General features: G+C 34.2%; 1 protein-coding gene across 8 annotated transcripts in view; it reads left to right on the top strand.

The window, feature by feature from the left end:
• The window catches only part of LOC113501815 (kinesin-like protein KIF13A), a 122,325-nt gene that overhangs the window by 38,128 nt on the left and 58,714 nt on the right, over positions 1-25,483 (top strand). For all 8 annotated transcript variants that reach the window (XM_026883089.1, XM_026883088.1, XM_026883085.1 and 5 more), the window contains exon 3: positions 16,766-16,929. In XM_026883089.1, the coding sequence (XP_026738890.1) occupies positions 16,766-16,929 (164 nt within the window). The remainder of the gene's footprint in view (positions 1-16,765; positions 16,930-25,483) is intronic.

Below are 25,483 nucleotides of genomic sequence, written 5' to 3' on the forward strand. Positions count from 1 at the left end.
CAAATCAGTGAAAATATAGTATTAAATTGTTTACTTTTTTCTGGCATGATGACAAATTACTACGGGATACGGTATAAGGTAACTACGCAAATTACACATAAAAAAAGTATGCACACAAACATATTATAATTTTATCAGTTTAAACAAGAAAATGGTCCAAGTTTGCAAAAATTGCAAAACGCTCTCTTTCAGAATAAATTTTCGTTGCAAAGATGCAGACGATGCAGGTTAGAAACATATTTTTCCATCTCATTTACAGCAATATTCATGAATGCGCTGCATTGTCAATGCACAATGAATTCAGAAGCGATCACTTCGTAAACTCACGAGCGTTGTATGGAATAATAGATTCTACGTCGTGTTTATCAATAGAAGCTTACTGTTTGGAATAGCTTTAAACTAAAGCTGTCAATTTGTCTGTTTATTGACACTTCTTTGAATAAACTTAACAATATGGGTATATGTGACAGAGACTAGATAACTAAGTACACGACGACTGGTCTCCTCCTTTGTAAAGTGATAAAATCGCATATATATTTTTTTTCCTATCGTATAATCGTAATAAAAGCTCAAGTAAAATATACTAGGTACCATTTATACGTAGAGTACAGTAAAATAAAAAAAAACATTCAAAAATACTATAGTCTAGCCTTTAATTCATGTAGCTATGTGTATAGTATACTAAATGTTCTTTATTGGGCTTTATACCACGCCCTCGAAGGGTACCGAAGAATTAGTATTCAGTGTTCGTTTCGAACGAGGGGGCAGGTGTCAAGTTCGAAAAAACGTGTCTCGGGGGACCGTAGTAAGTCATTATAATGTCATCTGTTGCTTGTCGTTTATAATTTGTATGTATGTTCGTTATTTTGTATACTAACTACCTATATGACGTAAAAGGTAAAAAAACTTTACTATGATGTTTGCTATTATGTAGTGTGTTTTCGTTTGACGTGAAAACCTTAATTATGTAAAACTAGCTGTTGCTCGCGATTTCGAGCTCAACGAAGTCAGATAAGCATGTGTTACTCACAACATTAACTACATCCATATTGCCTTTCATCGAAATCGGCCTAGCCTGGTCGTGAAGAGGTAACAAACTTACACAAATACATACAAAAGACGTTCACTTTATTATATTAAATTAGTGTGAGGTGTGATTCCTATATTTGGATAAATTTTTATAAGCAATAAACTCGTGTGACACGAAAGGTAAGTAAAATAATATCCGTAATTCAATTCGTTATATTTTTCATTCACTCTGAGTAAATAAGTGTCGTCAACCAATTAGGTACAGATGGGGCTTGCCTTAATTAAAGTTTTTGAATTTTCGTGTGTTCTCCTTAAACGAAGCAACACAACATTTTGATTCCAAAGAAAACTCGGCAGCCTTATCTTTTCTTTATTTCATTCGTCGCTCTCTTCAAGAAAATAATTAAGTTTTATATCTTGAATTAAGTTTATGATTTTTCATTTCACAAACTATATTAGTATAATTTCATACTAGATTGGTCTGTCAGAATGTCTGACAGCTTAATTGATGTATATCTGTGTTCTCAGTACCTATACCACACCTATTTACAACAATACACTAATAACGTTAATAGAGAACGTTAATTACGTGAGTAGTTATAACGCTTTAACTGTCAAATTAATATAATAAGGGCGTATTGCAGGTACTTTGCAGTTAATTACTCGTGTTGTGTAATTAAATGGAGTGCGAATGAAAGTACCTGTTTCATAAATTATATTGATAGTATCACTTTCCTCTGCCGACGTCAGCGGACTGAAATAAATTTATGGTTAGCTTGAGTTTACGTTTCCTGTGTTTAGGTAATTTTTGGGCTAGTCTTCTGGCTTGTTTTAAACAGTTTAAATTGATACGGAATAATTTCGGGAGGCGAATTGGTATTATGTATGAACTAAACACAACTTATTTTAGAATAACATATGACTTAGAAAAACCATTCGAATTTCAAGGATATTTAACTCAAATTGCTCGCGCCATTAATTTCTCTCCGGTCCAATGATTTATTGATATTGCCTAAGTGTCTGCAGCTTTGTGCCGAGTGTCTCGGAATTGATATCTGTCATAACAATTGGTAGAACCGTGTTAGTCTAGACGCCACACTGAGTACGTTAAAGCCAATCGTAAAGATTTATTGTGTTTGCTGGACCGTGTAAAACGCCAATACGCTGACGGCCTGTCGTGTTCTAGTGTTTCTCTTAAATAGTGGTACCTATTAAATTTGCTTTCTGATTCAAGATTGTGCAAGTTCAAACAACATTTTTGCTAACTGTACAATTTGACGGAATTGCATTGATTTGTAATTGATTGATTCAAAAGTTAAGAAAGTTGAGAGAGAGTGTGTTTAATTAGGTACATGATTTTGTACAGGCGAATGTACAGTTGAACGACAAAATACACGTGTACACGAGCGGTACTAATTTGTATCGTAAAATGACAAATACGTGTTAATTGTTCGCTTCACTTTCAGCGGAAAATTACGCGACGAGTACCTAATTTTCTCGTATATATTTTCATTTTACCTACCGACAGTGATTTGTTTAAAATTTATGAATTTATCACTTTGTTGATTAATAAAGCAATTTGAAGGTTTTTTCCTTAAATAAAAACGCGTTAGTAAAAATGAGTTCGAGATCTTTGTTTTATGAAAATTTAATTAAAATCATTTGTGAGTGATTGATCCCTACACATTTCAGTTTTATGTAAATGTTAAAGTACTCTTAAACGAACAGGTTACGTTCGATATATCAGTAATTAAAATCCTAGTAAGCAGGGTACACGTCACCTATCCAAGAAACATCGGTCCACTGTCGTTACCCATTGGAAATTAAACCAGGATACTGCCAGACTGAACGAATCCAACTGCATACGAGTTAATAAACATATCGCGAATTTTAATACCATGTAACACGTGATCGTTATCGCGTTCCGTGTCTCAAAACGCATTGATAAGCCATTATAAATATGTTCCAGTTTTAAATAATCATGAGCTTTTAGTCACGAAGTAAACCGAATAATTATGGTATCGAGTTGAACAGGAATCCCTTCCTGTTCAACTCGATTCCCGAGCTCCCGCTCAAGGATTTCGATAAGGGCTTGGAGGATTCCGAAATTAGAGTAAAAAGGTTCCGTACGTGACCATGAATAAATCTAAGTGAAAATTTATAAAAATTGTAAAGCGTTGTGACTTTATTAAAATAAATGTTGTCTATTTATTTACCGAGAGCTTATTCATAGAAAGGATTTGCTATCTAAATACTTGTGAAACGACTAGTAAGATACGAAATGCCAATGAAAATTCCAGTACATCTGAAGGTAAAATAAACATAATCTATTTATATTCACAAACGTGTTTTTGTTTTGTTTGTTTAGTACTTTTCTAATTCAATTACTAAAAACTTTAATATTCATTAGTTTTGCGGAGTTTGTTTACACCAAGCTTAATAGATATCGTAAGCACGTCGAATCGGTATGCTTTTAGTATGTTCTTCTTAGTGGTTTAGTATTCTACCACTTCAGCCCTTTTCAACAAGAATAACAAAAAATATTTCCGCCTAATTTACTTTTTCAAAAAAGAAAAATAAAATCGAGTCATGCGTTCAAGAGGTATAGTGACGCAGCCTTACACAAATAGCGTATTTGCGTTAAGGGTTAAAACTTTACCAAAACTTGTGATTTTGTGAATTGTTTCAAACTTTTTGCATCCCTGCCATGGGTTTAAAATGACTCATTATATAGTTTTGTAACGTCTAGTAAACTACCATTAATTAATCGGTATAACAAACATACTATTACTACGTTCAGTTATTAATTACTAGAAAATTTTGACGAGAATTTTTCAAGGAAAATATTTTGTTGATAATAACGTTTATAATAACGTAATAACGTTTAAAAATAGCTGTTCTAAAACTGTTCTAAGATTAATGCTTAAAGAACAAGGAAAACTCTTATCTTAATAAAGAGACTATCAAGATTTTAAGGAAGTAGCCCGAATATTAGACAATAACACTAGCGACAGGTCAAAGATACTTGCAAGAATTTCCATATAAGGATGACATGGACGTGGTTATCGCACGTCCTTGGACAATCTGAATAAATATCCAAGTTAGATTTCAACAAACGATTTTCGTTCGTGACGTCTTAGTCTCTCCAACAAGTGATCTCTTTTCTCTATGAATAGCTGTAGAAAGCTGAACTCTACATTTCTACAGTAAATACCATGGACGTCTTCATTCTGACTTTCTGAGCCATCTTTCACCGTAATAACTATTTCTAAACGCTAATTTACAACACTTCTAAATTGCTTTCTTGCTTTGATGTGATCATTAACACTGGAAAGACATGAAAGTCTACAAAATTACTCTTCTTGGCTCAGGGCCTTTAACTTGAGAGAGAAAAAATGTTTCACCGTATCTATTTTCAGATTTTCTTTAAGGATGTTTTTGTTTGAATTAGTCACGCCGTGCGTCAACATTATCAATGATACAATTAGCTGCTTCGGCCAATTTGAACACTCTGTAAATAATTATAAAATTAATTGCTCAATTTAAATAATAGAATCACTTAATTTATGTGGTTCTAAATTTGTTCCGCAAATAGTATCAAATCTAAGTTGGTCTCGATAGAGCTGTTCAGGCATTGTAAACCGACCCCAATCATTTTATATGCCAAAGTAGAGGGGCAAGTGGTAGAGTGTATACAACAGTCTTTATAACTCTTGGGAATTTTAAAATAACTTTTAAAAGTAATATCTTAAGTTTGAATCCTTTGAATAAACAGAAGTGGGGCAATATTACATTCAACGGAAAAGATACTTGTCTTTATTGTTTGTATTGCCCGGGGATAAGGAATAAAAGAAAGATACGCTTTGACTGAGAAAAGGGCAACGAAAACTAACCTTACATATGTTATAAAAGATTTTAACGAGTTATCAGGTAAAAATACATCCATTCAAGATAAAATCGAACGTATTTCAAAATAGAATGGGAGACGTAAGTTACCTCTCCGACATAAAATACCCATTCGCGTGCAGCCATAATTCAATTTAATTTAAAATACATTTGGTGTCGAGAAAATGTATTAGGTATAGAATTCTTGAGGTCCTAAATCTACTTAATGTGACCTACTTCCATTGCATAATACGTCGCGTATACCGAACTCATTCCACATACGTGAGCTCGTCCATATTTTTAAAGCATCTTAGGATTTTCATATCATTACCGGTTTCCTGCGTTTTCCGTCCATGCGGAAAATTAATGCAAATTCTCGATCGTGAGCTATTTATCCCTTTAATTTGTGGAGCTCGCGATCGCTGCGCCCCCGTGATGAATAGCGGTATTATCTGATAATAATTAGTGTTGTCTTTCTCGCTTGCGACGATATGACGTAAGGACGTCGTTTATCATTCTATTGTGTCTCCCTCTTAAGGGAAAGGAGTTGGGTCTTGTTTTAACGACGTTTCTGTTTTATATGGGACATATTTGGGGTTTGGGCTTCAAGAATTATAGGTCCTTAAGTGGTCCATTCAATTCTGTGAAAAACACACTATCAGTAGTAACCTGAGATGCATCTTCAAATTTAAAGATAGTTAAGTTTTTTTTTTATACTAAATGAACTTTTTACATCACCTATGAGAAAAAGTAACACTCAAAATAAATGATCGACACTGTTTTAAGCAGTTCATCGCTACTTTCACAGAATTTGTCAGGTAATTTCTGTCTTTTCGTTTTAATATGTCAATTACCGCAACATGTTGTCACAAAGCGTCGTCTGACAATATAATGTAAATTATTCAACCCGCTAATAACGATGAAGCAGGTTTGATCGAGACTTAAGCGTACCCCGCGCTTCCTTCTAATAACAATTAAATTGATGACATAGTAACAAAATAAATGAAGAAAGGTAACATACTCAAGATCATCAGATACACATTACTTATTAATTTCTTAGTGCAGTAGACGTATTGTTAGCCGAATACGTAGTCGTTCTGAACTATTTCTCATCATTATTTATCTTCTTAATAAAGGTTCTTAGCAGTCTGCGATCAGTTGCGAGTCCAAAATTTTGAGTTCATTTGATGTTAAATTAAGTTCACAATTAAAAGTCGATCAGATATGTTAAAGTATACAAGTAGCACCTTTTATTATTCAGTTACCTGTTCAAAATGTCAAACATTAATGCTAATTATTATAATTAAGTTTTTAACTGAATGTAGGTCGTTTCAATTTAAGCTTACATAGAGTACTAACAGATTAGGAGGTCACTCAACGTGAGTATGCCTAAATAAGGGCAAAGGGGCCACCTTGTGAACAAACTAGCGACCTTTTTACTTTGTTTGTTTACTAAAAAGGTTTCAACTAAAATTCAAACTCACGACTCTTACAAGTTTCATTAGCGATCTTTTTATTTTTGTTAAAGATGTTTTTGAGTATTCCTAGTAGTGTTTTTGTGAGCTGTCGTGGATTTGCTACTAGTTTTTAAAGATGAGCTCACTGCCGATTATCGTTTGTATAAATTGTTCATCAACATGCGAAACGTTGATTATTTTGCTAAACTTCATTTTAAAATGACCTCTATCACAAATAATGCATACTAAATAGATAATAACTTCCAATGTTTGAGACATCGAATGGCGAATTTACAAGCGTAGCAAAATCACAACAAGTTAGCTACACAATAGGTGACGAAACTTATTCACGTCCATTAAGATGAAATAGATTCTGACCTTGTGATGATCATCGTGACCGCCAGTCCGTGACATTGATTGTGTATGAGCATTGATGGCGAATTCTATTCTCAAATAAAATCAATTGATTCATTGAAACCATCGATATGTCGCAAAATTGACTAAAAAAGAAAACATCGGCCCAAATAATATAATTTGCGAAGATTTCCTAAAATCACTTGAACAGTCTATGTTCAGTCACTAAATATCTTGTGTATCAGATTCGATGTCGTTATACGTAATATGACAGACGCAAACAAAACTGTTTAGCAACAAAGTTATTATCCAATGAGCCGAGAGTTCCAAGCAAATTGTTTTATACGCGCACAATGTTTTCGTGGCGCGATAAATCGAGCCGGTTATCAATGATGTCAGCTTTTGTGTATAATTTTATCGTGTTTATGTTGACTCATTAGACTGGTTTTTTCTATCCAGCGAATATAAATATGTTATGGATAAACAAGTTTTTTTAGTGTTTCCGTTTCAGCAATAAGAGATCTATTTAGACTATAAAATGTTTATCACTTTTATAGATTTATTGTAACATTTTTGCAAGTTCCCAAATAAAGTAAACATATCACCGTCCTGTCGCCAGCGTTTCAGCGTGAGCATAGCTGAAACGCTCCGAGCCACCGGGGCGCCGCCCCGTGACGTCATCGCCTCGCCCCTGGCCTATTCGGCCCTTAACACAGGGTAAACACGACCCATGTGTCATGTTTACCTGGTTACCTTCATATTTGTAACTTTTCCCGTTGATTTAATAACTCACTTCACGATTTTGATACATTTATTGCAACGGCGAAGCCATGATGTCACCAGTGGATTTGACGAAGATAAAATCCTAATTTGGATAGACGAAGCTGAGGGAGACTAGCTACAAGTCTGCTAGCCTCTGCGATGACTCGCCTACACTTCTCCTAATATTATTTTAGGACTGGTCATCAACATATTCTCCATTCGATTAGCGATGTGGGTGGACCTGAATACTTTTATGTAGATACATATTCCTAAATGGACTTCTACATGTACCTAACAGTGATTTGGTATTCTATCCTGTTAGATTTAATTAATTATACCTACTGTAGTAGTCAGACAACGAATATCATGTTTTAATATTGTAAAAAAGTCTGTAGAACAAAATTAGGGCTCTTTGTATTTCTAAATTTTGTAACAAGCTCACCTTTTCCTAAAAATGCTTTAGCAAAACCAACGAAAAACCCGCATGCCAAGTTTTTTCAAGCTTAAACAAACATGCATACTGTTATTTCTTTGCCCACATTGTGTTGAATTTCCAAACTTTACATTTCGAGTCTTGCAGCATATGTATATATACACGGTAGGATTGAGTGAAGTTTTCAGTAACTTTTAATAAATATTCTAACAATGTCAACCTAATAAAATATCTCAAAGTTACTGAGTTAAAGGTAGGAAAGCTTAACGTAACTGGCATGCAAGCATTTGTATGCGGATCTTTTACTGAAAAGTTATCCCATTATGTACCAGTCACTTTTGGTAAGAGTCATTATCATGAAGGTTGTAATGACACTATTCCTAAATATTTTGTACGAGAGTAGGATTCTAATGAAGAATAGTTTGCTTAGTTTTATATCATGGTTTGTATCATTAAGGAATATAAATCAGGGATACATTGATTAGGTTAGTTTTCTTGCTACACTTCGATCTGTAAATTTAGCACAAGGGTTAAACAACTCTCGGATTAACGGAGATCTTACAACATTTATAGCTTTCCACTAGGGGAAAATAGATTTAAAAAGTGAAAACAAAATGTAAAATTAATGCAAATAAGTTAAAAGACAAAGAACTTGTGAATTCTGTGTCTGACGTATTTGTAAAAAAGCAGACGACTTGTCTTCATTATAATGTATGCTGATTCATCTCCATAAATATTGCTTTGAGAATTTCATGGAAAATTATAAGTGAGACGTCGACACCCGAAAATTTTTCTTCGTTCGCAGAACTAATCGTCGTGATTTTAATGATAATTAAAATGACGTATTGCATTCGTGTACTAACAGTAACGCTAACAAATCTCATTCATATTATTCAATATTCTGTAGGTATGCGAGATTTTGTTACCTGCCAATGTTACTTCCCAGTGAGTCTAACGCTTAATCGTCACTCGATAACGGACAAACGACACTTTTAACTTGACGTCACGCTCTGCGCTTACACAAGACACGGGTCATGATCATTAGAAAGTTGCCTTTTATACTTTTTGTACTCAATTGTCTCTTAATTTACGCAACTGAAACCTTTTTAATGCAGCCAGATTTCTACTTCCTTAAATAGTTGGGTTTTTTTTTCGAAATTTGTCGATGGAAACATTAAATTAGTATATAGCACATTTAAACCTAAAGTAATTAGACTGTATTGAGCATGCCATTAAGAAACATATAGAACTTTAATAAAACACAAAATAACAAGAACACCAAAGACTTTGCTTGACAAAATAAATTCTGGCATGTATGTACGAGTATATCTTGCAAATATTTGCAATACAAATTCTTAAGTACACAAGTACAACAAGTAATGTTATCTTTAATCGCGAACTACATCGTTCACCTGTACACACTTGCTATAGCCACGCGCCAGACATGATAATCTTCGAGGGGAGCAATATCGCCTCGCATTATCACTGTGTTCACAGGAGCGATAGCTTAATACTTGAAGGGAAGTATATTACTCTTCGCCAATATTCCCAGCTTGTGAATAGAATATACTCCCGTATAGATCGGTTTACACTGCGCTTTTGAAATATCTTCAACATCATATTATTCTTTTTGTGGATAGCTTTTTAATTAAACCTTGAACGCTAGTTAAGTTATCCATAATACTAAAAATAATGATTGGTTTTGCGAAAATGTGTTTGGCTCGTGTAGGATAATTGTATTTTGTCCATGCGGTTGGACCCAATCCCAAAAGGCTCCGTAAACTTACATTTACACCAAACACAATTTGTTGCCTGTTATACCAAGTTCCTGTCGTTTTCCCTTTGTACAAACACGTCTGCGATTCCATCTCTTTATAACAATAAATCTAATTTCGTAGCTTCATCTGTCAACCTTTTTCGTCCTATATTTACTTTCCTTTACCTGTTTTAGGTCTCCAGCGAGGAATATCTTTCCAGTGTCATTTTTTCCGAGCACACGTTAGGCATCGTATTTTTCTTCAAAAATCTTTATATCTGTCTCCCAAATTTGATTAACGACGATATTTTATGGATCTCATTTTATTACTCGACTGAACTTGTAATAAAATTGATATGTAACTTGTAAAAGTGTCGAACTTGAGACACGTATTTAGTGGCTATTTGAATTTATAATGGTGATTAAAAGGATAATAGAATCTTTGTTTAGTACTGTTGAACTCAAGGCAAACCTAATAAGTACACAGAGGGGTCCCTATATATATTTTTGCACTACTAAGAATATTTAGTACCGCCATTTAAATTCGTTTACCTTTCCTCTATTGTTCTCGTTCACGGTAAATATTGTATTAACATCTTTTGTTTTGTAAAACCAAAAGTATTTACCGTGATTAACTTAGATTACTTAATTTAAAAATAGCCATTATCAAAATATAATAGGTGAATATTTCAAAATACAGAACCGTTTTCGTATGATTAGTTTACAGTATTTCTAATATACGTAGGATATTACGCAATCTACTGCGAAAGGAATCTCCGTAAAACATTCTTGCATTCTGTGAATTTCTAATGAAATAATAATGAGTCAAAGAATGTGCACAAAGGCGAGAAAATTGTTTTTCCTTTCATTTCATTTCGCTACGACCATTTCTTGAAATGAGAGTGAAAGTATAGAAAAACAAAACTATTATGGCCGGGTATAAAATGATTGGTGTTCGCATTATCAGATGAGTAAAAGAGCAATTTGCGCACTAATTTGACCTGCGAAGCCATTTTCGCATTAAGTAAAAAAGAAGACGTTTGTCGCGCGTACAGAAAATTTATAAATACGTAGGGTTCATTATTAGGTAACCTCTTCGAGTGCCATTAGCGGTACCTATTCATCGTGGAAATGAAATTTAGATTATGTGGTTACGATAAAGGTAGCGTGTTCTTTTCTACAAGGGCGCGTCTCAAAAAGTTAATAAACGATTACCTCAGGAAACCTTCCTATAGTGATTGCGGCAGCTTCCATAGATTTTGTTACGGTCATCTGTAGTGTGCTCAGCTGTGGGGTTTATGAGCCAATAAAGGAGTACATCAATCCGAGACCAGCTGTTTTGAGGGATTGGTCCTATTGTATACTTGCTCACTGTCGACCAATCGGTGACAAAAGAAACTTACTTTCATCCTTTTGTCCTTACTTGGTTTTAATTAATCTGTTACCTTTCGAGTTGGAGAGGTGCTGGTAATTGGTAGGTACCTCACTTAAGTCATGTCTGCCAGCTAAATTAGCAATTAGATCTCCGGCTCAGACAAATGGAATTGCTTCTTGCTGAAATGTATGGCTAGCATAATTTTAAATTAGTTGCTGCAACCTTAGTTATTATAATAATACTCTTTATCCAAGAAACAATAGATTGTCCCCAAGGGTGTTATTTCCTATTACTGCTACGATGGAACATAATATCGTGTGTGAAGCAGCTGTTCATCTTGCGTGCTTGATATAGGCAATGAAGGGAAATGAGTTTGAAGGCATTGAACTAGAAACTTATAGACTGCAGACGTCTGCAAGCTGTGTTATCTCACAGTAATGTACTTACTCATGCTTACACAAGCAGAACTCAAATTATTCACAATGTAAAAAATATGATTGAATTTTATTAATAATGACATGAAACGTTTGAAAACATGGTTCAAAAACAATATGCGTTTCGTTTGTCTAAAATGGTTTAAAGCCAATTTTTATTTGCTTTATCTCCAATAAATAAAGTTTATCCTTTTTCCCATAGATCGAAGATTTTAGCACTATCATAAATGTCTTAATGAGCCCGCAGTTTGAACGAGTATTTATTTGACAGTTACTCGGAGTTAGTTTCAGCTAAAACTTCTATATTAGAGAGATAATGGTTTGTTCCTAACGGTTCTGGCAAATTTATGTTCCTTAATTTGCGAACATGTCGTGCCTTACATGTACTATAGAGTTTGGATAATATGTGGGTGTACTTCATCGTCCTTTTTTAAAATGTAGTAAAATATAATTGTATTATGGCTAATTTTGTGCTTAAGACAAGAATGTTAAAGAAGCATCCACTATTTCCAAAATTACACATTAAATAACTCTAAATAATGTGCTACGTGTTGGATTTACCGCTAACATGAAACGTTTCATTACAGTAAAGCACTATTTTACGTCGTCAACGTAAATTGTCCCTGAGTCCTTGCTAAGCTTTGCTGACTCGAGAACCAAGTTGCTGTCGTAAAACCCTTCAGAAGCTGCTTGTTATTTTATTACTAAATTCATTTCAGTTTTTTTAAAGGATCATGGCATTTACGTTCTTGCCGCATCCATATTATGAGCGAGCATCTGGATTGTTGCCAGAGAATGTTGTTTTATGGCAAACATTGCAGAGCCTTCCGGCGTCCTGCCGCCGCATGGACTTCCCGCTTTTACATACATGAGCTATTATTGAACTCGATGATATTTTTATTTGTCTGGGAGCCAATTTAAAATCCCACAATTCTTCCGAGATGTATGAGACTCCTATACATTTTGGGAGAAACGTTTTTGTCTTCTGTTTCTGTGGTTTACCGCCTGAAGTTTAATAAAGTTGTCTTGTGGCTAATGTCTTGCAGGACTTGTTAGCAATGGACGAGGCAGTCTCAATGGCATACAAAGTTGGATGGGACTTTGTATGCGGTGTAAGGGTACCTAACTCGGTATACTGGGTTATAAGCAAAATTGCTGTTAAATTTAATGGAATTGAATTACCATTTCGTGTGTGTTGTGCGGTTGTGAATAGCACTTTAGGGGATTGGCACCGACATAAGGGTTTTGACCTTAAAGTAAAATAGCTTTCACGAAAGCATTTTCATTAGAAAGCATGCGCTGGCTACTTAATAAAGGCACCCATAAACTTAGAAGTGATTGTTAATCACAGACAAAAGTTCCGAGTTTCAAACAATATTTATTAACTTTAATGAATTTCCAAACTGTTCTAACTTATAAATTTAATCAATGAAAATTTGTATGTTAATTTTAATTCCCTCGTGAAAGTTAGTTTAGGTTTAATGAATGAATATTGCGTTGTTTTATCAGTTGCGAACCGAGGATGAAAAGTAATTTAAACACGATTTCTAACGACAACTATTAGCTACACACTACGAACATAAAACGACGACCAATGTTATTTTTTATCCGACAATTGTAAATTACTTAAGTGACGCAATCACCGTCCCCGCGCAAAATAACATGTGTTTCTTTTTTCACTCCCGACTTATTTCCGAACAACAAACTCTTTTACAGAAGTCACTCTGTTTTTACCTCGCGACGTATAAATCCATGTCCCTTGTCTGACTAGATTTTGTATTACAGTTACTTGTACATAAGTGTAGCGGCGAAGCTCTTTAAAAGTTTCCCCGTCCAGTGTTATCTCGCGGGAATATGAGAGTGTATTACATGTTGCTGTCTAATGAAATTTTGACGCAGCTCTGTACGCGGATTCATGTTTTGTAAGGCGCATTTAGAGTTAGTAACAAAAGTTTTGCACAATAGTTTTGTAGTACCAATTTATTAAATTGAAACAAGCTTATTACCCGCACTTCATCAAACTCATACCTACACGTCATGATCTAGTGGCAGATGGTAGAACCAACATTTTATTGCCGAATACATTAGATACAATTCTACATGCATCTGAATGTCAGGCTAAAATTCAGGTATACATAAACCTGCTTCCCGATGCTCAAACTCTAACTATACCATTGCTAGGATATTCAAAAGGTTTCACCTTCAAACGAGAGTCTCATTAAGACTTTGTAAACGAACGGTCGTCAAACACGCGTCAAGCTCTCTTCTTTCAAACTTAGCCTTATAATATGGCCGTACTTGCAACTCTTGCAAGCAGTTTGCCGATTTCTAACTAAGTATGGTTTGCGGCGCTCGTTAGTAAGTTTGATGTCGGTACGATCTGCACAAATTAACTGAAATTATTCTACGACCGAAACGGAATTAAATTAGTTTTGAATCGTTTGCTAATGACTACGTACTACTTAAATTAGACTGTAAAGCTAATTTGTTAGTTTAACTCTAATTCCTCCTATTATTCAGTTATGAACCCAAACATTGGGGCTGAAAATGTAACTTCTTTTATTAAATAAATAATTATTTTGATTATCACTATAACGTAGATACTACCTTCATTAGTTGAGATCGATTTATTTCAACACCTCTCGCAATTTACTGTCTCAAGAAGGTTTGCTGTCTTGCATAAGTTTAATACTTAGCTAAAATTGGTAAAGCATGTCTCGACGTAGATTACTAACCCGTGCATGCTCGAAGGTGTGACTTAGTCGTCGCTTTAGCAAATTGAATTCTGTCATAGCCACATGCAGAACGTGCTGTATATGGAACGCGGATGACAGTAGCTTTAATGAATTTTATTGTGCTCTACGACGCGAGCTATTTTCCGCCTCCCGAAAACTTGTTATCAGAAAATTCGGCGTGTGCAGGAATTTATCCGGCTTCAGCAATTTATCTGACACGCGTTGAAATGGTTTCATACCCAAGTCATTTTACAAGGCCGCCATCTTTTAACGGTTTGATATTTGAACCAGATTTACGGACTCCAAGATAAGGGATGAACTTCCATTAAACTTAAGATTTAATGGAAGTTCATCCCACTCCTCATCGTTTAATTTAAAGCCAAGTTTTAACTTGATCGGAATTCAAAATGATTGGAATTCACGGAAATTAAACTTGAGAACTTTAAATCCTTTATTAGCGACCAAAGTGTAAGAAACTTAATTTCATTAAAATACCTATGTTTTTTTTAACTTATAACAAAATACTTAAATTGTGTAGTTACCTGAACCGTGTGCGCCATTTTGGAAGTGAAAAGAAGCTGAAATTAAGATGAGGTCGTTGCCTCTTGTAAAGTTGCCAAAACGAGGAAAATTTATTGAATGTAACACTATTTGTTACAGGGAACAGTTTAGATGCATTAGTCTACTAGTCTTGTACAAATACCTCTGCTATAGTATTTAAAATGTAACAATAACACGCAAAGCCAATGTGCGTGCCTGTAGTTCCTACAACCTTAGGTCACTAACCCCTGCTAAACCTGCATTTTTGTTTCTTCTGTTTACTAAACGAGGGACATTTACCTGGCAACCCAATCTCCTTAAAACATAGATATTTTTATCTCGTTTTTTGTTGACAACTGGTTCTACCAAAAAGTAGTATTTAATAGATATTACTTTAAATATATTTATGCAAGATATAGGTACATACTTAAACTTTATTTGGTCATAGGGGTCGTTGAACTTACTCATAATACGAAAACATGTATTTTTAAGTTTAACATAAAACCATAAAACCTAATGAGGCATGCTATAACAAATCTAGTTCGAAAGTTACAGTCCTATCGTTAAAAATCAACAATTAGGTCAATAAATCGAAGTAATAACATTATCTTTTGGCACGCGCCTCGTATCCAATCCAAACGAAAAGTATTGAGGAAATTTATTCCTTTTTCTGTCCCACTCAATATGCGATAGGGTGAAGGGGATAGGATATATTGGATAGTTCCGAGAAATAAGTTCAGTTGGAAGCTTTAAGTTGGCTGAAAAATTCTGCATCTCGAGTCATTGGGTGGAGACATAAAAGATTCCACAGTAGGATAGTGAATGAACCCGTTTGAATCGTACGGTAATTTGCTTTTAACATCAAAGAAAACCTTACAAAACTTTAGTTTGATGTTGTTTTGATGGTTTTCAATTATTGCTTATGTTTTCAATAGTTAATGTACACAGCAAACAGTAGAAAACCAGGGCATAAGAAGAAGATGTACTAGGAGAAACCTCTACTAGCAGACCCGAAATATTTTCTTTTGGCATAATATTAAATTTAAAACCAATGCTCAAGAATTTTTTGGGTGTCGTTCGACTTACAAAAGACCTTGCATTGCACTCCACTTCTTTGTAAAATTTTGGGTCACGCTGCATAGAAACGAGGAAAGTAAAGACGTATTTACATTTAAGCTGAGGCAAACCTCAAAAAGTTAAAACTTCAAACACGAATAATCCTAAAATGTTGCATTTTCATATCGTTACGGGTCCAACTAATTTGGCTGGTCACAGAATGTTTCGAATGGTATTATTATTTTAAGCACGTTAGTTTAAATAGTGTCGGATCCAGTAAAGGTCGGACTATGCAATTAATTTAAAGTTACAACCATTAGCATAGTTTGATTAAAGCGAAACTACGTCCGTGGACATAGCCTACCACAAAGGCTTTTCGAAATCGTTTATTTTATACGTAACTTTACAAGCTACGACAAAAACAGTTTATTTTAGTAAAATGAGAATAGTGAGTTCCGATTTGTCGAATAGATATTCTAAATATGGCCTAGTTATATTGTTAAGGTCTCATGTCACTTCAAAATAATTCACAATTATTGGTAGCTCACAAAACGATTTCGAAATTGAAATCTTTATATTAAAGAAACATTTTATCAGAACATCAATGACACCCACATATTACGTGGTGGAGTTTTTCCTCTTTAGGAACTCTTCGCGTACAATATGCTTTATGTTTTATTTACGTATAATTTAAAATATCTTGAAGCGATCTATCACGTAAATTGCCCCATTACGCGTATTCACTTTTGCATTTCGTGCCAGATATGTATATGGTTAACGATCGTTTTCGTGCACGGGTTGTGATTAAACTATGACGAACCATGTATTTTAAACCTAAAAAAAATGTATTCCGTAAACGTTCAAATCTCTTTCATTGACTTTTACGCAACCACTATAAATAGTAGGAAGCTTAGATGAACTGAAACTAATTTTGCTTTTTCTCTTCCAGAAAACAACCAAAGACTTTTGCGTTCGACCATTGTTTCTACTCCCTGGACCCCGCCCTGCCTCACTTTGCCTCTCAGAAGACAGTATTCGAATGTCTCGGCAGGGATATTCTCGACAATGCATTCGACGGGTACAACGCTTGTATCTTCGCGTATGGACAAACAGGTTAGTGATGACCTCATTATTGTTACCGTTCACCAATTTTGTTTTAATAATAGAAGTTATAATTAGTAGAATCGAATAGGTTAAACTTGTGCGTAGTTATGGCTCTTGTTTGTCTCTGATTTAAAATGTAAAGGGACTCATACACATCTCCATATTCCTTCCGAATTCGTATTTAAGCGTCTTACTTATATTCTTAAGAGATATCGAGAATCTTATTAAAGCTTCTCGGAAATCCGTAAGGTCGTCGCTTGTTTGGGATAAAATAAAAGTAAATTGACCGAAAGAGTGATACTATCAATAATATTTTGTCACTAAATAGCTTTAATAGACCTTATTAAGACATAAATGAAATGATATCTAGTGTGTTTAGGATGAAATGGTAACGAATTAACCTGACCTTGAGACGTTTTTCTTTGTTTCCGTTAACTCCCTAGAGAAAAATAAATAACAAATGCTACGTTATGTTTTGAAATATTGCAAAAATAAAAAGTGAATTCAGACATACCCATCTAGTCCATGCTAATTTGTGGCCCGAGAGTAATGGCTCGGGAATAGCTAGTATTTTGTCAGATAAAATGCTTCCCCAAGGGTTTTCAACAGCTATATTCATGCAAGCTAAACAAAGATATATTTTATTCTATCACAGAAAGGTCTTTGACCGATCATGTTCAGAATTGACGAAAACAAATAAAATTACAGCTTAATGTTTTTGTTTAAAGGTCAAATAAGACGGCTAAACTTGATTCTCGTTATGATGCCGCAAGGACCTTTGAATATATCTTCGTATCGTTTGTTTATATCCTGATTTGCATAAGCTTCCTTCTTTGCAATCTAAATAAACCTAAACGTTTCGTAATACATGCAGATGAAAAACGTGCCGTTATACCGTGATGTTATTTTTAATTTCTCAGAATTTGATTAAAACAATATTTTAAGGAAATTCTCAAATTCTAATTTGGATTGTTCGGTACAGTTGCGACAGCGTTAATTACAATCCAGACCGTCATTTCCACTTTCATAACAGAATGATTGAACAATGTTTACCGTTTAGTCGTCTGGATCATACCCGGTTTTACGATCGTCTACGATCATTAATTTTTACGAGTTTATACAAGGGAGTAATCTTAAGGAAAGCACATGTTCCGTACCTGCAAACACGCTTCGTGCTTGCGGCCTTGAACCGAGTGTCCTTTCAGCTCTACGAGATTATTATGCAGTATCATTTTCTCTTTCATTTGATATTCAGAGAAAGCCACGGTAGTTGTTTTAATGTTTGTTTCTTTGTTGACCGTTGTTTGTACTATAAACTAGCCATTCAACTCCCCAGCTTTAGTTCGAGATTTATGCCGTAGCCGCTCCCAGTTCGCCTCGTGTAATTTTAATCTTGTTTATCGCTCTCGGCCGACGAAAAATAAGTATTCCTTACGTAGTACGGATTATTTCAAATTTCGAGAAATAATGCCCATTATTCTTCTACAGTATTAAGATGATTTTTTTGGTTTCGTCGGGGCTTTTTGTCTAGTGAATAGCTTCTTGAATTATTTATATAAAATATAGGGTTTTTGTTCTTTTGCATTTTAGTTTCTGCTTCGGATTCAATTTCATGGCGTGTGATAGATTCACAGATTTCGGTTGCTTTATCGACAGTTATTCAAAGTATAATAAAGTTATGAAATAAGTAATGGAATCGAAAAACTTTACCCCTTTCTGAACACCATGTAAGTTAATGTTATTACGAGACTTGTATGAGTTCTCGTTCGTATCAGACTTTGATAATACTAAACTTTTACGTAAACATTGAAATGTAAAGAAGAATATGAATGTTTCGCCGCTACGTATTCTAAGGATCTATGATTTCAAACGGCCTGCTTAAAAACGCTATACGTACTTCCCATTAAAGTTCGCGCTAACTTGTAACAAGTTCATATGAACTCTGTTTAACTCATTCACATAGACATAACTGCAAACGAAAAACAACACAGTTTGCTCGAAAGTGCAATGAGCATAAAAGCCCGTGCAATTCTGTAGCCCGTTCCCGATGATTCACTTACCGGACGGACGGTGTTCCGGTCCTATTAAAAATTCCGACACGCGGTCACAAATGGCTCACGAAGGGCGGTACGTGCGCCGGCGCCTGCCCGACCGTGAAGGGATTTGTCCACGCACCACGCCGTGACGTCACGTGCCGGACAGTTAAAACCATCTCAAATGTTGCCACTATTCATTTTCACGAGGTGCTAGAGTTTTCACTATTTGTTTGAGTTTTTTTGGACGTCAACTGTTGAGTTAACAAGTGGATAGGGTTGAGTGTTTATAGTATGGTATTATAGAAAGAATTGCATTTAACGCTGTTAATAAAGCTTCGATGTTTACAAACGAAATTATTACTAACTACGAACTAAAAAGTCCAAGGTGAGAGTCACCATTACATTTTTACGTAATTAGTGAAACGTATTTTTTTCTCATAAAAAAGGCTCTTTGAAAAACTGTATTCAGCACGTTCGGTCGTCGGCACAGAAAGTTTAATGATATCCAAACATTTCATGCCTACGTACTTAAGTCGGCGCATGAAAGACTCAAGACCGCTCGCTGTTACATGTTTTAAACGTTATTTCCGAGCTCGTTACCTCGAACAATGTAGAGGTTATGAATATTTTTGTGTTACATAATATTGTAAATATAGTCTAGGTCCAAAAAGTCAAATCTTGTCTTATTACATTGAACAAACCTGGAAGTACTGCAGTTGTTGATGAGATGTAAAACTATAAATGTAATTTACTAACGCTTCGTTACCAATTAAATTGTTTCCATAGACATATTCACAACTGCAGTGATTATTATTTATTATTCATTAAGAAAATATCATAGCCATTCTTAAGATCAACTCGTAGTTCTAATAACAAAGCTCTGCCTAGCTATTATTTGTATTCCTAGAAATTGTTATTATAATGCGAATGCAATCCTGGGTGCAGATTGTGATAATGATGAATTATGATCTCTCCTAAATAAGTCATTGATAGTCTTATAGGATGAAACATGCGCTAACTTAATTGATGTATGATTGAGGTAACAAAATGATCAATGTAGCATCCTGTTGTCTTTAGATAAATACCCTTCCAAATAATACATTCGATGTAAAATAAAGTAGGCTTATTAAAAATATCATTACCGGTAAAGGTTAAAACGGATACGGGCGCCATGTTTGCGAGAGACTCTCACCCGTGGCGGTTTTAAATTATGCTCCACATTAAGTTTTAATGCTCAAAGCGCTTTGAAATGTGAAACACGTGTTTATTTGCTTGTGCGAATATGAGCTGAGAGTGTGACGTCACGCTGACTCTCGCGAACGTTACATTTGAAATAATGGGGTATTTTATTAGATTTATACTTTCAGATCATACTTACGACCAGTGACAGAAAAAACATGTAACAACGTTAAGTATAAAATTGTAATGAACATTCCTTTGTAAAAGCAATATAAAATGATTAAATTATATAGAGGAGCCATTATGTAGAGCTATGAGGCTTTCACGTGTGGGAATCCACAAGGCATTGCAACAAATCAATAATCCAGCGCTAATAAATAAAAAAATATATAGTTTTATTAAGGTCAATAGGATATTATGGACGCCGGAGTAAATCTTGCCTTATGGCCGTAGGGAAGTAATTCCTTGAAGGCTTTTTCCAGTTACAGTCCGGTATGCCTCCGGGATTCATGAGGATTTTCCCGCAATAAAAAAAGATCTCCATCAATTTCTTTTAGCAGCAAAATGTTAGAAGTGGAAAATATATATCCCTCCATTTTGAAGACAAGGATAATGTTCTTGAATATACAATTTAGATAAATTAATGTATTTTAAAAACTCACATGTAGACGAAGGTGAAGCATTTATAGGATTAAAAGCTTACCATAAAAGTGTGCGAATATGTTTTAAAATAGATATGTATCTCATAAAGTGTCCAATGAATTGATTGTGTCGGCTAGACGACGTATTCCACTTAATATACCCAGTCTCTATCTTTTTTCTGTTACAAAAATATATACACGCTTTACGTCAACATTTATTATAAACAACGGTTATTTTTGTTCCAACGCTACGCTTAGCGCCTATTGAAAGCAATATAAACAATAAAGGACCGTAAATAAAACAAGAATAGATTCGTTCGTACACTTTGTTTTTAAGGGATATTTTTATAGCGACCTTTACGTAGATACATTTTGAGGAATATATTTCCATTAACCTGTTTGTATTTACAATATGAAAAGAGAAAGAGATAAAAGAGTTTCATCCAAGATAAAATTAAGTTAAACAGTAAATCATTTCTGAAGAAAAAAATCTATCCACAATCTGAAAGATTTGAGGTAGAAAATATTTTATGTGTATAAAGTCAACGCGTACTTGAATCCTCCGCTATCAATCACCCTTGTCACATTTGAGGGATTATTGGGAGAAGACTATATCACTCTCGCATCACCGTCCGAAATCCAGCGGACCGCCGTCAAGCCTATCGACGATCAATATTTGTTTCCCGGATTCTGCATTTTGTATGTATGTATGGAAATTGTGTCAACGAATGTTTGTATTTGGATGTAGGTGTAATAAATAAAGGTGATTATTTAAAGTTTGCGTCAAAACTAACGTTGACAAAGAAACTCTTTCCTCCTTGAACTGTTAGTTACTTAAGCTATTAAGCATTTAAGCACTAACACTGAAGCATGTATTCCATTATGATATTTAATTAAGCCTCTTCTTACCCAACTTTCACAGGGAGTACAGGGGATGTAGATAGTTCTCTACCGGGCAGCTTATGGCAAATATATTTATTATATTATGTAAATTCGCATTATACCATTTTCGCAACACCTCTGCCCAAAAATATCCAGGTACGAAAATGTATTAACCCTCGAATGTCGGTAAGGTAATTTCGAGAATAACAAAATGTGCAATTTACGTCTAATGTATCAAATAAATGAGCGTAAAAATGTAAGCGAAGTGTAATATTAACATTTTTGAGGCGTTGGCGCGACTTCGATGTGCCTTCGGGTCGAAAGTTGAAATCGTAACAGTAAAAGTATGGCCTGGAATTTAGCAACGCCCTTCATACCCTTTATGCTGATATTTTTTCATTTGACGTAATTTTATCGGGAATTCACTTGACGGTTACCTTATTAAATTTTGTACAATTACTGCCACACATGAGTGGTTTCTTTAATGTCTGTAGAGAAATATGTTTGTGCAAAGAAACACATCGAGTTCGAACTTTCCTTCAAAATTTGGAAGTTAAGATGATATAGGACATATAGGTCTTACAGTAAATAGTGGCTGTCAATGCTTCTACGCAATATTGAAACTTTACCTCATAGGATTTTGGTAACAAAACATTATTTTGTAATCACCGAAACATCCCATATTACAGAAACCAATTTCCCCGGTTTTACTTACAAAATCTCTTACATACAAACGAAAATAATATTTGTATTTTCTTTCAAATTATTATCTACCTTATTATTATCCAGTCACCGTAAACAAAACTTAATATCATTCTTTCAGTATTATTCTCTTTGAATAAAATAGGTAGATGACTTTATAATACAGCCACAGCTGAGACCTTAAGTTGAAATTATTACTCAGACAAAGAGGTTGAGTAATCGTTAGTCGATATTGAATCTGGTAGCTTCAATACTTGAATTTAAAAGGCGTAATACTTCAACTTCCTTGAAACTTTGTAGATATACTTAAGATCTTAGAATCAAGGTAAGGTTTTAAATGAATAAGGGTAAGATAACATTTTCTTTGCGTGGGTTTTAAGGAGAGCTTTAATAACGAACGACTTTTCGAAATTCATTTCAAGTAATACACAACTTTGTAAAAATATCATTTCTGGAACCCGAGTTTTGTAAAGGATATCTTAATTGAAAATGTACGACCACTGAAAAGTTACAAATAGAATTGCCTTTCCTCATAGCTTAAGTGAACTAAGTAGGTAGGTTCCTATAGGATATTACACAAACATTTGAAGACTCTAAATTAGTGTTTTTATAGTACTTTGCAGTCGTGAATCGTGATATAAAAATCAGAACAATGCCAGTCAGAGTGTGCAATAAATAATATCTGTCTGGTTAAGAACCGGTATTCTTCTAAGTCATAACTGGATTACCTCAGTTGCTTAGTCATAAATGTTCAACACGACGAAAATGAAATGCAATATTATAGAATACTTATTTGTTTTAAGGTACGCCTAGATTAAATCGTTATAGCTTGGAAACAAATTCTTAACTGTTAAGAAAACAGTGAAAAAAAAAACATCGTGAGAAAACCTGGGTTTCCAACCTTGGAATCTGAAATCGATGGATGCACTGGGACGTATTATATATATATAAGTTGGTATTACTATAAGACAACTAGTACTCAGGCCACGCGCATCACCTACAAATAAAACAGATACTAAGTTAGTGTATGACTAACCATAAGTAGCTTATCCATGTTACCTGACCTTCTTTTAACGGTATTAACCGGTAACTGTACTCTACCGTGTCATTGTCGGTAAGTTTATTAATAAAAACTCTAATTATACTGAGCATAAGTAATTCAAGACTTATGTTTCATGGTTCGTGACTTGACACGGAATTGAGCTGTAAATAATTAATGGACGAGATTTATCTCGAGGCATTTAATTACTCATTATTTTATTAATCTTTAATCTTTTACCTTATTTCAAGTGAATTATTATTGTCAAGACTGATTAACACCTGATGATTCAATTGACACGATTGATCAGAGTTAATCATTTCGTGCTGATATTGTAAAATTTTCTCGTGAGAATAGACACATTATCAGTAAAAACTTAAACGTTTGTAATTGTCACGAAGTACGGATTAACACAATTAATGTTTTTGTGCTAGAGATTTGAACTCGAGATAGCAGATTTAGATACAGCTTAATCGTCTTGACGCAAAAAAAAGAATATGCATGAGTGTCTGCATTGTATTATTTTTGTATTTAACTGTAAACATTAAAATTAGTTCTCGTTAGCATAAAGAAATAACGGAATGTGCTTCTGTTTGCTTTTAATATGATACCAAAATATGGTAATTAATGCTTAAAATTAAAATTGCAAAAACAATGTCTTGGCCATTTAGACGAATTAAACGTGCGAATAAGAGAGAATCTAACCAAAATTGTCATTTACTTCGCAATAATTATTTTTGTAGGTTAAAAATAATGAACAGCCGGTTGAATGCTAAATTCATAATAACAACTTTTATGATAATTACAGTCCCGTTTTTCATTACCTCTCATTTATTATTACATGTATGAATGTTACAGTATTGTTAGTTATTTAATGAACTGGTATTAAATTATATAGGGTTTCATAGTTGACAGTATTTCAATATTAATTATTTGCATTTGACATGATGATCAAATACAGATCCCAGTATTTATTACGTACAGTAAAAACTCTATACCGCATGCTCTTTTTAAATTTAATTCTTTAACGTAATATTCAGTTAGTTTAACATTATAGCAGGTTGCTCTCGTTTAATCCTTGTCCTTTAATCTCACACTGATAGAAAATTCACGTCTTAGATAAGAAATACGTTAACCAGAGAAAAGGCTTACAAATAGCATTCAATCGCCCAAATTGATCACACCGCGGATTATTCTGTAAATTCTGGCTGGGGTTACGTTCTGTGTTAAGTTATACGAGAAAACCCCCTTTCAAATAATGTTAAAAATATTAGATGCTGGAGTACTTTGAAAAGAAAACTTTGACATTGTCAAACTATTAAAATTATCTTAAGATTCAGTTTTCTAAAATTTAGTAAAAACGTTGTTGTACAGGTAAACATCTGTTGAATAAACTAGAATTACAATATCTAAAAAATATATGGTACACCGAATATTATCAACTTACAATACTTTTTATTCAATTTAGGCCTAAATATATCTGAAAGGTTGTCCTTCTGTGCACATCTACACTGCGGCTTTGTCAAAGGCTGTTGGAGCGGTGAAAATTCAAGCGTTTCCAAATGTAGCTGAATCGTGTGAATAAGATTAATTGGGATATCCCTAGGACGTGGACCGTGAAACGCGCTGACTAGTGGGTCAGATCTACAGATCGATATCAGTAATCTACTTTATATGTACTGGATTTGAGTTGATTTTGTCATTTTACAACGGAATACTTGGTTCTTTTTTTTATAGATTTTCTTTACGAATAACGGATATCAAAGTGAAAGTTATTTAAAATTCTAAGACGTTCTTCTGTTTAACAGATTTACGTTACGTAACAACATTTCTGCAGAGTTAAAATTATCTATATCACTTGTAGATCCGCTCATACGAAGATTTTGTTTTACTTCTATTGCAGCGTTGTATTGTGCAAGTAAAAGTTTTCACTTTTCAAGAAAATATTAAACACTTTCCATGCGTCAAAAAGTCAACCGCCACTTTCGTTCTATTTAAAATAGTTTCTATTAAGTACATCGAATTTTAATTGTTAAATATACCCCCAATAATGGTCTCAAAGACCGTACCGTATATTTAAAATT

The sequence above is a fragment of the Trichoplusia ni genome, chromosome 16 (genome assembly GCF_003590095.1).
Source record: "Trichoplusia ni isolate ovarian cell line Hi5 chromosome 16, tn1, whole genome shotgun sequence".
Classification (NCBI taxonomy): Eukaryota; Metazoa; Arthropoda; class Insecta; order Lepidoptera; family Noctuidae; genus Trichoplusia; species Trichoplusia ni.